This window comes from Eretmochelys imbricata, chromosome 1 (assembly GCF_965152235.1).
Source record: "Eretmochelys imbricata isolate rEreImb1 chromosome 1, rEreImb1.hap1, whole genome shotgun sequence".
NCBI lineage: Eukaryota > Metazoa > Chordata > Testudines > Cheloniidae > Eretmochelys > Eretmochelys imbricata.
In genome coordinates, this window is record NC_135572.1 from 356476965 (window position 1) to 356491307 (window position 14343).

The following is a 14343-nucleotide window of genomic DNA, read 5'->3' on the forward strand; positions in this document are numbered from 1 at the left end:
TGTTTTCTGCACACACAGTGGTGCAGAATTCCCCCAGGAATAGTAACATAACCCAGTCACTGTCCAACACTGACCAGTTGGAAAAAGGTCCAAGGGGTGGTATTCAGGGACCTCAGCCTGCTTAGTACTGTGGCAAATGCTTCCAGCTCTGGTGGGGCCTGATGTTTACACAACCTCTAGAAACGTCCCTCCTTTGTGTGTCTGAGTGGAGATGAGACCAGGAGGAGATGGGTGGGCCAGAAGAGAGAAGAAACACTGGTTATTGCAGATATCTAGAGGGAGACCAAGTCCTGTCCCTTATCCAAAAGGCCAGGCCCATCCTGCCTCCCTCTGAGGGTCCCCTTCCTCTCCTCCACTGAGATCTGGGCAGTTCAGGACACAGTCAGAGGGGGCTGGATGGATGCCTCTACACAGGGCCAGGATTGGGACAGAGGAGACACACACAGAACTGCATGCTCAGGAGAGTTTATTCTTGTTGTGGGCTGCAGCCACTGAGGGGAAGGGGCAGGAGTGTAACTAGAACAGACACACTTCGGGGAAGAGAGTTTGCAGCTGGGGAAGTGAGATCTGGTCTCTCAGGGAGGGAGAGGACTATCCCTTGATGCAGCAAAGGCACTTGAAAGTCTGGGACCTTGTCTGATCATGCCCTAGGAGCCCAGTTCTTTTACATCCCAGGTGCTGAGCTCCCCCTTCAGGCGCAGGCGAGTGACTCCCCTCGCTAGGGTCGATACTTGCAAATGTAGCCGTTTTTCAGATGACAGTCTTTATCATTCCAGTTCTTAAAATCTAGAAGGCAAAACAGAAATCAGTGGGGCAGTGGAAGGGCGAGTGGGGCCATTCCTGCCCTCACAGTGATGTTCCTCCTCATTGCACACTGCTGAGAGAAGACCCCAGCTCCTGTGCATGAGGCTGCGAGGATGAGGACGCTGGAGATGAAGGCCCATGTGCCTCAGACAGGGACAGGCACCATCGTTCCATGAGGGACGCTGTGTCAGAGTGACAGTTGAAGACCCTTGTGACATTGCACCCCATAATGCTTTATGGAAATCTGCTTATGAAAGTAAATAGGACATAACTGGAATATATTTTATGCTAGATAGGCCATGTAACATATCTCTGCAAAGGTTATGATCTACTGACTATATCTGTATGCATGTATCATTTTTGTACTCAAAGTTATGAATACTGGCTGTGTACTTGTTTGATTTTAAGTAGCTTTAGTAAGGCATTTGGTCAGCTTCCTTAGAAAGGAATTTGCAAATTAAGTGTCCAATCAAGAAACAATTAATAGACAATGGATCTTGGACGACTCCAATCCACATAAGAAGTCTACCTTAGGACGTTCAAGGTAGCATGTGAACAATGGCTGCTACCTGTAAGTTCTGAGTCATGCATGGACATGTGACTAGCTCATGTGACTACAAAACTCCTTTTTGTAGCTGGATACTATATAGGGGGTGGGAGGGGTGTCCACCTACAAGAGAGTCTATTTAAACCCCTGGGAGACCTCTCCATTTTGTCTTCAGCTGGCTGAAGAGATAGCCTCTCCACACCCAAGGGATACCTGAAAGAAACTGGAACAAAGGACAGTAACCATAGAGGTGTGAGTGATTGCTGGACCCAGACTAGAAGGAGCCTAGTCTGCAAAAGAAGCTTCCTGGAACATCTCTGAGGGTGTGGCTTCATCTGTAATCACTTTCTTACTGTATTAGGTTTAGACTTGTGTGTTTTATTTTATTTTGCTTGGTAATTCACTTTGTTCTGTCTGTTACTACTTGGAAACTCTTAAACCCTACTTTTTGTATTTAATGAAATCACTTTTTACTTATTAATTAACCCAGATTATGTATTAATACCTGGTTGGGGGGGAGGGGGGGAGAAACAGCTGTGCATATCTCTCTAACAGTGTTATAGAGGGCGAACAATCTATGAGTTTATCCTGTATAAGCTTTATACAGGGTAAAACAGATTTATTTGGGGTTTGGACCCCACTGGGAGCTGGGCATCTGAGTGTTAGAGACAGGAACACTACTTAAGCTGTTTTCAGTTAAGCCTGCAGCTGTTGGGGGACATGGTTCAGACCTGGGCCTGTGTTTGCAGCAGGTAAGCATGTCTGGCTCAAACAAGGCAGGGCACTGAAGTCCCAAGCTGCCAGGGAAAACAGGGGCAGAAGTAGTCTTGGCACATCAGTTGGCAGCCCCAACGGGTTTTCTGTGATTCAACCCGTCACAACCCTCTTCTATTGTGTTGGAATATGTCTGATGAGAGCACGACGGGGCCTCTTGGTGCTAGGTGCTATGCATGCACATACCAACAGACAATCCCTGCTCCAGAGAGTGCACAGTCTAAGGAGACAAGAGGTGGGAGGGGAAACTGAGGCCCATAGTGGGGAAGTGACTTGCCCAAGGTCACCCAGGAGATCAGTGGCAGGGCTGGGAATAGAACACTCAGACTCGTGAGCATCTGAGGCTGGGCGAGTCTGTGTGACTAGCAGAGCCCCATGAAGAATGAGTCATTCATGAATTAGCGAGTGAGCTTTCCCTGTTCACCCAGCTCTCTGTCCTATTGTCAGTGAATGGGATGAGACCTTCAGCCCCGCTCCACCCCCGACGCCACTCCAGCAACATGGACAGCAGAAAGCTGGCTTAAATGGCCAGCTGGGGATTCCTCTTTCACAGGGGAACCCAGAAGAGAGACATCTGCCTTTACCCAACCCTGGCCTCCCCAGCATAGGGAAGAGGCTGGGATGTGGCGGAAGCTCCTGTGCTCTGGCCGTCCAGGTTGTTACTGCCGCTGTCAAAGCAGTCCTGAGGCTGCTCTAAATTGCCCCGGGGCCAAAATAGCCCCCCAGCTGCCTCCAGAATCAGGGTGCCAAAGACACCAACTGAAGAACCCATACCCTGCCTGCACATCATCTAGTGGACAATAGCTCTGCTTGGGTCTTTCCGTTTAACTGATTGTCTGGGGTCAAATGTACTGTATGGCCTGCCTTTGACTGGAGCTGAACCTCAAACTGGGATGTGTGGGGGAGGAGTTACCAGGTGAGTTGAGAGGAGAGGGAGTGGCAGTGTGAGCTGAGGGAGACAGGCACGCTGACAGGACAGGGGGCCATCCTCACAGAGAGAGCTGGAGGGTGTGGCCAGGGTCCTGTCTTGGCTGCTTTGTTGGTGCATGTGTGTTTGAACCGTCTGCTTACCCCTGTAATTCAGCAGCTCAGTACAGTACTCGACACCATGATTATTGTTTGGTTCCCCGGTGTTCCAAGCTTTGTAGTAATACTGGGAGCGATCTGTCCACCTCCAGCGTCTGTACTGCAGAGACAGGGGAGAAAAGCCTTTGGGTCCCCGAAAGAAGAGATCTCGGTGATAAGGCACCATAGAAACACCTAAACCCAACAGAGAAGCCCCGACTCTCTCCCACTGCCTGAGTAGGGCAAAGGGCCGTGGGGCAGTGGGTGGGGAGAGACCAGCTCAGGGGGACAGGACCTGGAGACGCTGATCTAATAGTAACACAGCACATGAACTTCACCTTCTACCTTCCAAGCTCTTTGCTTGAATTAACAAATCTCCACACCATGAAGCAGTCACTCTGGAGTGTGTTCTAGTCCCTAATGGGCAAGGCCCGCCATGGGGCACCGGTGGTTTTAAGCAAAATAAAAGTGAGTCTGTGATGGAGATGCTGGATGGATCAGGGAATGGGACACGGGGCCTTTTCCCCTCTAGTGGGCTCAGCACCAGTCTGACCCCAAGTTAGCAGGACTGGCTAGCTCAGTTGAATCAGAGAAGGAGACACGAGGCCTTTCACCTCTAGGGGTGCTGCCTCTCGCCTGGCCTCAGCTCATGGGTGGCTAGCTGGCTTCAGGGGTCAGAGAACTAGTTCCAATCCATTGCAAGGTTGTGGGGAGCTGGATGGCTGAGGAGACTAGAGAACGGGACACAGAGTCTCTCACTCCTCCTGTTCTGAGTCCAGCCCAGCCTCCGGTCTGGGGTGGGGGATCCAGGGTCTGAGTCTGTGCATGCTGTTCGGGGAGTCTCCTGACCCCAGTGTCTCCCTAGCGGTGGGGAGGGAGAGGAAATGGATGGAGACAATGCTTCAGGTGGAGCTTGGTAAGTTTACGAAGGGGGTGGCGTGACATGGTTGGCGGCCATAGCACGGGCTGGACTCGGTGACCCCGGAGGCTCTTTCCAGTCCTATGTTCATAACAGCTCCATCCCCCTCTGGGGCCTCCTTCCTAGCCTGTGACCTCCCCCTTCGTGTCCCTGCCCTAAGGAGCTGGGGGCTCTCCTACAAAGAACCAGGCGAGGACGGGATCCCCAAGGTGAGGGAGTGACCAGCAGTGTCAGGGGCAGTGCATAGGTCGCTGGGGAGCAGAGGCTCAAGTCTTGGGCAGGAAAAAGTGGCTAGAAAGCTTGTTGAGAGTCGAGTGGAGATGGGATGTGGGGTGCAGGGGGAGGGCACGGCACATTGCATGAGCTGGGAGGGAGTTAGGGAGACGGGGCAGTAGTTGTAGAGGCAGGTACAGGTCAAAGGTTGGTTTGATGGGGGAGACCAGGGCCTGGCCCTAGGCAGCTGCAGTCTGCAGTTGAGTGCTTCCCTCCTCTTCACCATGTCTTCAAGTACCTGAGATGCCCATCACCTGCAGCAGAGGCCACCAGTTCCCACGTATCCCTCAGCTAGCACACAGTCGTGCAGAAAGTGCAGCCTGAATGATTTTGGAGGCTGGGGTGCCAGGAGGTTCCCATCCCTGGGCAGAAGCTCTGCAACAAGCTCACATGGCCCCCCCTCCACTGTAGGACCAGGACCCTGTGAAGACAGTGGAGTTACCCTGTGTATAACCAGTTCTGTCCAAAGCCTGTTGAAATGAGTGGGAGTCTTTTCATTGTCTCTAATGGACTGCGTATAGAAGCAAAGGACCCCATTCTAGACTCCAGGAGCAAAGTGGATTCTATGCTGCACTGGTTTACTGTGGTAACAGGAAGGTCTGACATGACCTAGTGAATAAGCAACACCTCCTACAATACCTCACTTTTTCTGAGAGGCCTCCTGCCCAATTACTAAATGCAAACCTGCTTCGCTTCCAAGGGCTGAAAATATCAGGCCGCGTGGCCACAAAAGCAAGACCCTTCTGAATTCAGTAGGAATTCTGGATGTGCACAGAACACGGACAGGACTGGTTCCCGCATGGTTACAGAACTGCGGTAAAGTGGAACAATGTTCAGCTTGTGTGATTGGAGGATATCTGGATCCATATTATAAGACTGTCCTACATAAATGAGGACAAGTTGAGATGCCTTTGTTATTTTGTTCCACTCTTTGTTTCCATGGGGAATTTGCCAGTGCAATAGTACTGTCTTCCTTTTAAACAAACAAAACTAAAACAAATGGTAAAGGCTGTTGAAAATAGCAATTCCAGCGCTAGTTAGCACTGGGAAGGCCCCAGCATTTGTTCCTCAATTTTACCCTACTTTTTCTACAGCAAGTTACAGTGGATAAGCATATCTGATTTGGGAGAAATGAAGTAACCGCAGCCTAAACTGAGCATGAGCACTCCTGAATTTTGAGAGTGTTCAAATCTGGAAGGCAGGTGCTCGATTCCCTTTCTGAACATTAGATAAATCTGGAAAGGAAAAGCCAATTTCTGCTTCCATGGCTCAGATGTGGAAATCCTCCTGCGTGCCTGGTACTGTATCTAAAGCTGCCCAGGTCCTCTAGTAAAGCCTCTCCTCCCTTACTTATCATTTTAACTTCTGGTGGGATCCACAAACCTACCCTACTAGACTTCAGATAGAGAGGGGCACTGTCCATTCATCCCACTCAGTTCCTTCTTTGGGAGCTGCCAGGCGAGGTCACACCAGCATCCCTATTCCATCCAGGGGACATCTTCTGAGGGTGATATTGGGGCCAAAGCCTTTTACTCCTTGGCATACTTGTTCCCCATTCCCAGTGCCACCCCCTTCTAGCAGCCAGCTCCCCATTCACAGCAAGCTGCAGCGCATGGGGTTTCAGCTTCCCCACTCCTTTTCCTGTTGATAGTGGCCAAGGGAAAGCAGGGAAATGTAGTTCCTTCCCTGCTCCAGGACCGGCTCTCTAGGCAGGGAGCTGGCCAAGGAACTGCAGCTCCCAGGGCCCCTTGGGTTCTCAGCTCCCAGGCTGGATCCCTGCTGCTCTGAGGCTCAGAGCCTCCTCTTGTGCAGCGCTGTGAGGCGGGGGGAGTGAGTGTTATGGGCCCCCTTCTGAGCTTGGGCCCGGGGCGCCACAGAGCCATTGGCGCCATGGTAAATCCGGTACTGCCAACTAAATCATCCCAGCCAGGGCTTTGTCAAGCCGGGCCTTACAAACCTCTAAGGAAGGAGATTCCACCACCTCCCTAGGTAACGCATTCCAGTGTTTCACCACCCTCCTAGTGAAATAGTGTTTCCTAATATCCAACCTAAACCTCCCCCACTGCAACTTGAGACCACTGCTCCTTGTTCTGTCATTTGCCACCACTGAGAACAGCTGAGCTCCATCCTCTTTGGAACCCTGCCTCAGGCAGTTGAAGGCTGCTATCAAATCCCCCCTCACTCTTTTCTTCTGCAGACTAAACAAGCCCAGTGCCCTCAGCCTCTCCTCGTAAGTCATGTGCCCCAGCCCCCTGATCATTTTCATTCCCCTCCACTGGACTCTCTCCACTTTGTCCACATCCCTTCTGTAGTGAGGGGACCAAAACTGGGCACAATACTCCAGATGTGGCCTCACCAGTGTTGAATAGAGGGGAATAATCACTTCCCTCAATCTGGAAATGCTCCTACTAATACAGCCCAATATGCCGTTGGCCTTCTTGGCAACAAGGGCACACTGCTGACTCATATCCAGCCTCTCGTCCACTGTAATCCCCAGGTCCTTTTCTGCAGAACTGCTGCTTAGCCAGTCGGTCCCCAGCCTGTAATGGTGCATGGGATTCTTCCTTCCTAAGTGCAGAACTCTGCACTTGTCCTTGTTGAACTTCATCAGATTTCTTTTGGCTCAAGCCTCCAATTTGTCTAGGTCACTCTGGACCCTATCCCTACCCTCCAGCATATCTACCTCTCCCCCCAGCCTAGTGTCATATGCGAACTTGCTGAGGGTGCAATTCATCCAATCATCCAGATCATTAATGAAGATGTTGAAGAAAACAGGCCCCAGGACCGACCCCTGGGGCACCACTTGATACCGGCTACCAACTAGACATCTAGAGCCAACTAGAGCCATTGATCACTACCCGTTGAGCCCGACAATCTAGCCAGCTTTCTATCCACCTTATAGTCCATTAATCCAATCCATAACTTTAACTTGCTGGCAAGAATACTGTGGGAGACTGTATCAAAAGCTTTGCTAAAGTCAAGATATATCATATCCACTGCTTTCCCAATATCCACAGAGCCAGTTATCTCATCATAGAAGGCAATCAGGTTGATCAGGCATGACTTGCCCTTGGTGAATCCATGTTGACTGTTCCTGTTCACCTCCCTCTCCTCCAAGTGCTTCAAAGTGGATTCCTTGAGGACCTGCTCCATAATTTTGCCAGGGACTGAAGTAAGGCTGACAGGTCTGTAGTTCCCCGGGTGCTCATTCTTCCCTTTTTTAAATATCGGCAATATATTTGCCTTTTTCCAATCGTCTGGGACCTCCCCTGATTGCCATGAAGTTTCAAAGATAATGGCCAATGGCTCTGCAATCACATCAGAAAATCCAAAGGGGAGCTGGAATTTACGGAAGGATGGAGATGGAAAGGGTGCGGGAGGGCCGGGGTTAAAGATGGAGTGCACATGGGAGACTCTGGTGCTCATGACAAGGGTAAGGGGTTAGGAGTGGGGGAGGGAGCTCCTGGCAGCTCCTATGAAGGGCTCATGTGGTATGTAGTCTGTACAGCCCCTGGGAAACAGAGTTATGGGGCGCGGGGCGGGGGAGGGGAGGGGCAGCTGCCAGAGGCAAAGTAGGCTCTGGGCACTCACCTTCCGGGGATCGTGCAGTCCGATCCAGACACGATCCTTGAAGCCTGACTCGGTGATGTATCTGGCCACCACGTTCCCTTCTGCCTCAGTGAGAATGGAGGCGAGATGGGCCCCTTTGCGGTGATATTGACACTGCACCTGCGGCAGGGACAGCGGTGAGGCCTGTTACCCCCCTGCAGGGGGCGCTGTTTGGCACTGGTGCGGGGTCCTGCCCCACCAGGCTGCAGCAGGAGCAGGGACGGCTGTGAGGGGAGGGAGCCCCCTCTCGGTGCCTCTTCCCGAGCCCCAGGGCCTGGCACCAGCCACGTCACTTCTGCAGCCTCCCCACCCATCCTCTGCAGGGGTACACACTGGGGCCAATGGTGATGTCACCAAACCCCTTCAGCCCCTGCCCACAAACCCACCCCGTGGGTCCCTGAGAAGAGCCTCGTACCTCAGCTTCTGACCAGGACACCTTTTCAGGGAACAACGCGTAGCATTGACCTTGGTAGAACAGCCAGTCACTGGGACAGGACGTGGCCCCTATTCCTGATCCGAGAGAGGGGATGGGACGGGGAGAGAGAACAGTGTGGTGAGAGGCTGTTTCAGAGAAGACAATGGGAGCAGAGCTGCCGGCTGTCATCATTCCAGCTTCTCCAGATCTCCCCAAATCCTGTGAACGTTTGCCCTCTCTCAGAATGGCCACTATCTCGTATTACTTTCAATAGGGCTGAAGCCACGCAGTTAAAACAGCTGCCCCTCCCTTGCCACCTTTGTCAGTAGCAGTGAGGCTGTTGTACTGAAAATTACCACCGTCTCCTCTCCAAGGGGACAGGAGCTGGGCTGTCCTCAGTGAAGATGGTCTCCTCCTATCTTCTGTGCAGGAGCACTGGGGAACCTGATGGGGAGGGGAGGTAGCAACACGGTTGAATCAAAGTACACAGGGGACTGGGGGTGAGGATGGGGAGTACTTCTGGAGGGTGGGTGAGGTCCCAGATGACTGGAGAAGAGCAAACATAGCACCTGTCTTTAAAAAGGGGAACAAAGAAGATCCGGAAAATTATAGACCAATAGCCTAACTTCAATACCTGGAAAGAGACTGGAACAAATGATGAAACAATCAATTTGTAAGCATCTGGAGGAAAATTGGGTTATAAGTAAAAGCCAGCATGGAATTGTGAAGATCATATCATGCCAAGCCAACCTAATTTCCTTCTTTAACAGGGTTACTGGCCCCATGATGCTGTGGAAGTTGTAGACTTGTTAGATCTTGATTTTAGTGATGCTTTTCACACAGTCCCACATGATGGTCTGGTAAGCAAACTATGGAAATGTGATTCAGATGAAATTACTATAAGGTGTACTATAAGCTGGGTGCCCAACCAGTTGAAAGACCGTACCCAAAGAGCAGTTATCAATACTTTGCTGTCACATGGGTGGAACATATCTAGTGGGGTCCCTCAGGGGTCTGTCATTGGTCTGGTACTGTTCAACATTTTCATTAATGACTTGGATAAAGGGGTGGAGAGTACACTTATAAATTTTGTGGATGACACCAAGCTGGGAGGGGTTGCTAGCGCTTTGGAGGCAGGATTAGAATTCAAACGGCCTTAACAAACTGGAGATTTGGTCGGAAATCAACAAGATGAAATTCAATAGAGACAGGTGCAAAATACTTCACTTAGGAAGGAAAAATCAAACACACAACTACAAAATGGGGAATAACTAGCTAGGTGGTAGTACTGTTGAAAAGGATCTGGGGGTTATAGTGGATCACAAATTGAATATCAGTCAACAGTGTGATGCAGTTGACAAAAAGGTTAATGTCATTCTGGGGTGTGTTAACAGGAGTGTTGTGTGGAAGACACGGGAGGTCATTGTCCCACCCTTCTCGGCACTGGTGAGGTCTCAGCTGGAATGTTCAGTTCTGGGGCCGCACTTTAAGAAAGATATGGATAAGATGGAGAGTTTCCAGAGAAGAGGAACGAAAATGATAAAAGTTTTAGAAAACCTTCCCTATGAGAAATGGTTAAATAATGGGTATGTTTAGTCTACAGAAAAGAAGACTGAGGGGAAACCTGATAACCAGAGATCCTAGAAATCCGTTTGCTGCGGAAAAATGCGGAATTTGTGTTTTTTACAGAGAATCTTTAGTTTTTACATTTTGTGAAAAAATAAAAATATATACAGTATTAACTATTAAATAAATTTTATTGAAAGTACCAGTGCCACTTATTCAATGCATGCAACCTTCCACTCTTGTGGTTGATTTTTGAATGTGCTACATAGCTAAACATACTCCAATAAACTACTTCCGGCGTACAGATCTTACTGAATGGCATATAGTGGTTTGTGTTTTAATGCATCTCAAATTTCACTTCAGCCTCCAGCTGTGAGTAATTAAAGTTATGAAAAGATGCCAAAAACTTTCAAAATCACCCCTAAAGATTATGTCACTGAGTTGGCAAGGACAAATTTCACGTTGATGGTAATGTGCTGTTCTATTCTGTATGCGGCAAGGCTGTAGATTACGTTCGATGGCACACAACTGTAGAACACAAGGAAAGTGCTGAACGTAAACTGAATGAAAAGAAGCAAAAACAAGAGGCTGATCGAGAACAGGCAGGGCCATCGACTACAGCAACGAATCAATGCACTGTGACTGGATCATTCCATCGTTTTACAACTGTAAATATATCAGTAAAACATTGTGTTCAACTGATACCTATATATATTGTGGCAAGGGAAACTAAAGTTCAGCATTTAATTATAATCACAGAAAAACACAGATTTTTATGCTTTTTTTAATTGGAGAATTTTTTTATCATGGAAAACTAGGATCCCTCCTGAGGAACAGTCTTCACATCTATTACGGGCTGTTATAAAGAGGATGGTGATCAATTGTTCTTCGTGTCCACTGATGGCAGGACAAGAAGGAATTGGCTTAATCCGCAGCAAGAGAGATTTAAGTTCGATATTAGGAAAAATTTGCTAACTTTCAGAGTAGTTAAACTCTGGAATAGGCATCCAAGTGTGTTTGTGGGTTCCCTGTCACTGGAGGATTTTAAGAACAGGTTGGACAAACACCTGTCAGGGATGATCTAGGTTTACTTGGTCCTGCCTCAGTGTGGGGGGCTGGACAAGATGACCTCTGCAGGTCCCTTCCAGCCCCCCATTTCTATGGTTCTCTGATAGCTGAGGGCCCAGAGAGGGCAGGGAAGGCAGGGAGCTAGTGACAGGTGGGTGGGGGGAGGGATTAGGAGCATGTGGAGTAAGTGCAGAGATTGGTGGGGATAAGTAAAGAAGGGGGGCCGGGGGAGAGAAATAGTCTGTGGGTCCCAGGACTCTTCTTGGCACAGGAGGAAGGGGGAAGGGTTTGGATTATCCATAGCACAGGGATCAAGCTCATGAAGAGGTGCCATTTTGAGCCCCCTGAAAAGAGATGGCGGTCACTCATTTGGGATGTTATTGGCACAGTCTGTTTCCTGGTTGGGACGGGACCCCTCTGCCCCGGTGGGGAGAGTCTAAGCCGCAGCAGGAGATCGGGGAGGGTCTAGCTCCCAGCCTGTCTCTCACACTCAGCCCCAGGAGGTCTCAGGGATTCCCTCTGCACTCAGAGCCAGGGGCAGCGGGAGGCAGCCTCTCTCCTCAGGCAGGGGCTGAACCGCTGGCTGGGGTCTGGATTAGTGGGTTTGGTGGGGAAGGGGCTCTGGGGACCCAGCTGTGTTGGCTGCTCCCACATGGTGGGGTTGGGGGCCTCCGAGTGAAATGAAGTCACTTCCTATCGAGGGCAAACAGAGCCTGGGGTATCCAGCTCCGAGGGGCCTGGCAGGGGACTCACCTTCCATCAAGGGGTTAAAGATCAGGCAGCCGAGGAGGCAGAGGCCGAAGTAGGCAACTGGCCCCATCTTCTCGCTTCCCTGGGGGGGAAACACACAAGGGAGATGGGGCCATGACAGCCTGAGACACCCCTGGGAGCAACCCCCACCCCAACCCTCGCAGGGCATTTCAGTGCTTTGGAGCTGGGGCCGTTTGCTAAAGGGCCTAGATGGGCTGGAAGGACCCCGAGAGCGATCCTGTCCCCCACCCTGAGGGGATGCAGCTCAGAGCCCATCTACTTGGTTCTGAAGGGCCCTTCTGCCTCTAGCTCTCACTGAGCTATGCCCCGGGGACAGAACTGGACGCCCGGCAGGGAGCCAGGTCCCAGCTCCTCAGTGGCTGGGCTCTGCAAGCCGCATCGCCAGGGACTCCCCAGACCAGGGCTGCAGGTAGGGAGGAGTTGGGGGGCAGCAGGGAGGCCAGGCCCACTCAGAGGAAACAGGGTCCCAGGTAACAGGGTCCCATTTGCAGAACAAAGTGGTTCTCAGAAGGGGCATTTGCCATCTCCCGCTGTCCCTCTCTCCCCAGTGCTGGGGCTCGCGGGTCCCCACAGTAGCCACCTACACGGAACTTGGAGAGAGGAGCACAGGTGGGAGGAGGGAAGTTTGGAAGAGGACCAGGGCCACCAGGATGGAGGCCAGTCTGTGTGCACATGGCTGGAATGCCAGCTGCAGGTGCAGCACCTCTGCAATAGTTCTCTGACTAGAGACCAGTTTAGTGTTAGAAACATGGAGTCGTCTCGTGTTATCACCCAGCCCCTGGTCCACGAAACACCCACTGCCTCTGCCCCTGGGGCCTTTCCTCCACTAACAGGTGTTTGAATCACACTCATATTTTCAGCTCCAGGGCGATCGAGTGTCTGGAAAGCTAACACCGTGTATTTGGGGATGGGGAGGGGAGGGGGGAGAGTTACTGCACCTCTTGGTGGGGGATGGGATTCCCGTGGTACCATGACTGGGCGAACGGGTCCAATGGGAGAGCCGCCCTGCAGAGTGATGCTCCACTGGGGACTGGACACAGGACTGGAGGCTGGGCCCAGCTCTGGGAGGGGCAGAGGGCTCGGCACAGCTATGCGGGGCATTAGGGTGACACGTGCAGGGCTGTGCTGGGTGGGAGGAAGGGGTGAGACAGAGATGGCCCTGGATCAGGGGACACACACAGGGCACCTGCCCCTGTAATGGATCAGCTGCCACCAGCCACCCAGAGCAGAAGGAGGAAGAAGCTGGAGGAAGCCAGGGTCTCACCTGATTATCTCTCTGCGTAGCCGCTCCGGTGCAAGGTCGGGTCAAGTGCAGCCTGCATGGGACACTGTCCGTGCCTGGGGCATTTATAGACCAGTTCAGGGAAGGGGGCGGAACAGGTGTCAATACTGAATATGCAAATCTGTCCAGATGGCAGATACAATCATTTAATGCCCTGGCAAACAAAGATAAGAGGAGCTCTGACACACCCATCCCCTGGGCTGTGAGCAGGAGAAAGTGCTTGTCAGGGCTCAGATAACAGATAAAATAAGAGCTGTTCCCTCCCCCTCGTCTGTCAGTGCTGAGATCAGTGTCACTGTTGGGAGCCATCGTGCCCTGGCCCTGACTGGCCCAACTGCTCCCGTCCATCTTGTCCAGTGAAAAGTTTCGGGCAGATCCCCAGGGAGTGTAATTCAGCTGGAGCCCCACTGAAGTCAAGGGTGGGATCCCCAGCGGGTACAGTCTGGTGTAGGGCGATTGGAGTCCTTGGGGTCAGACCCCCAGCGGGTGGATGTTGCTCCGAGCTCCATTGGAATCACTGGGGCTGGAACCGCACTGGGCGTAAAGTGTTCAGAGCTCCACAGGAGTGAATGGAGTCACACCAGCTGGGACCTGGCCCCCATCAGAGTAGGCTAAAATGGCAACTTTTCCAATTCCTGGACCTCAAGCCCAGGGAGGCACTTGCCCCATCACACGCCCTGTGCTTGGCTCATCAGCGCCGTGCACTGGGTGTTGTCATTTACACCTGTGCAAAGAGACTGGGAAATGCACCATCCTGACTGGGTGGCGTTTTACACCTACCGGGCACTGGTGTAAATGGTGACATGTGGGGCCAGGGGAAAGTCAGGCCCATGAGGACTGGAATATAACTGGAGGGTGCTGCCTGTGGCCGAGGTATTGGCAATGTAATGGGCTCCCCATGCTCCCTCGTGTCTGTCTCTCCACTGTATTTCTAGGGAGTCCGTTACCCTGGTATCTAGGTGCTGACCATAGCAAGATGAAAGCGGTGTAAGACTTGCACCCAATGTGACTCTGTTCTCACATGTCTGTGGTTTGGCTGCTTATATTTGGAGATATTTTTTGCCTCTTTAATATGGTCATCATGGCTCCTGTTACGAGGGGGGCGGGGGGCTTAGGGCTTCATGGGGCTGGACAAATGAGCATTATTAATCTTGTCAGTAAGTTAATATTTCACTGAAGAATGGACAGTTTTCAATAACACAGGGGACAATCCCACCAGATAGTCCCACTGCTGGAAAGCCCAACTAGTA

At 51.4% G+C, this 14343-nt stretch overlaps 1 protein-coding gene across 1 annotated transcript; it reads right to left on the reverse strand.

The window, feature by feature from the left end:
* Positions 1-718: 718 nt before the first annotated feature.
* LOC144259131 (C-type lectin-like) lies at positions 719-8872 on the reverse strand. The gene is made up of 5 exons (XM_077807311.1): positions 8285-8872; positions 8191-8194; positions 7974-8111; positions 3197-3311; positions 719-786 (listed from the first exon to the last, which is right to left on the reverse strand). Exons 1-5 carry the CDS (start codon positions 8596-8598, stop codon positions 719-721), a joined length of 639 nt encoding a protein of 212 aa, XP_077663437.1. The 5' UTR covers positions 8599-8872.
* Between the last annotated feature and the right edge of the window lie 5471 nt (positions 8873-14343).

Excerpts from the sequence above, each read along its gene's own strand:
- LOC144259131 (XM_077807311.1), bottom strand. The coding sequence starts at position 8,598 with ATGATGACAGCCGGCAGCTCTGCTCCCATTGTCTTCTCTGAAACAGCC. Across the intron at positions 3,312-7,973 it reads GACTGCACGATCCCCGGAAG|TACAGACGCTGGAGGTGGAC; the intron begins GTGAGTGCCCAG and ends CTGTCTCTGCAG. Across the intron at positions 787-3,196 it reads TGAGCTGCTGAATTACAGGG|ATTTTAAGAACTGGAATGAT; the intron begins GTAAGCAGACGG and ends TTTGCCTTCTAG.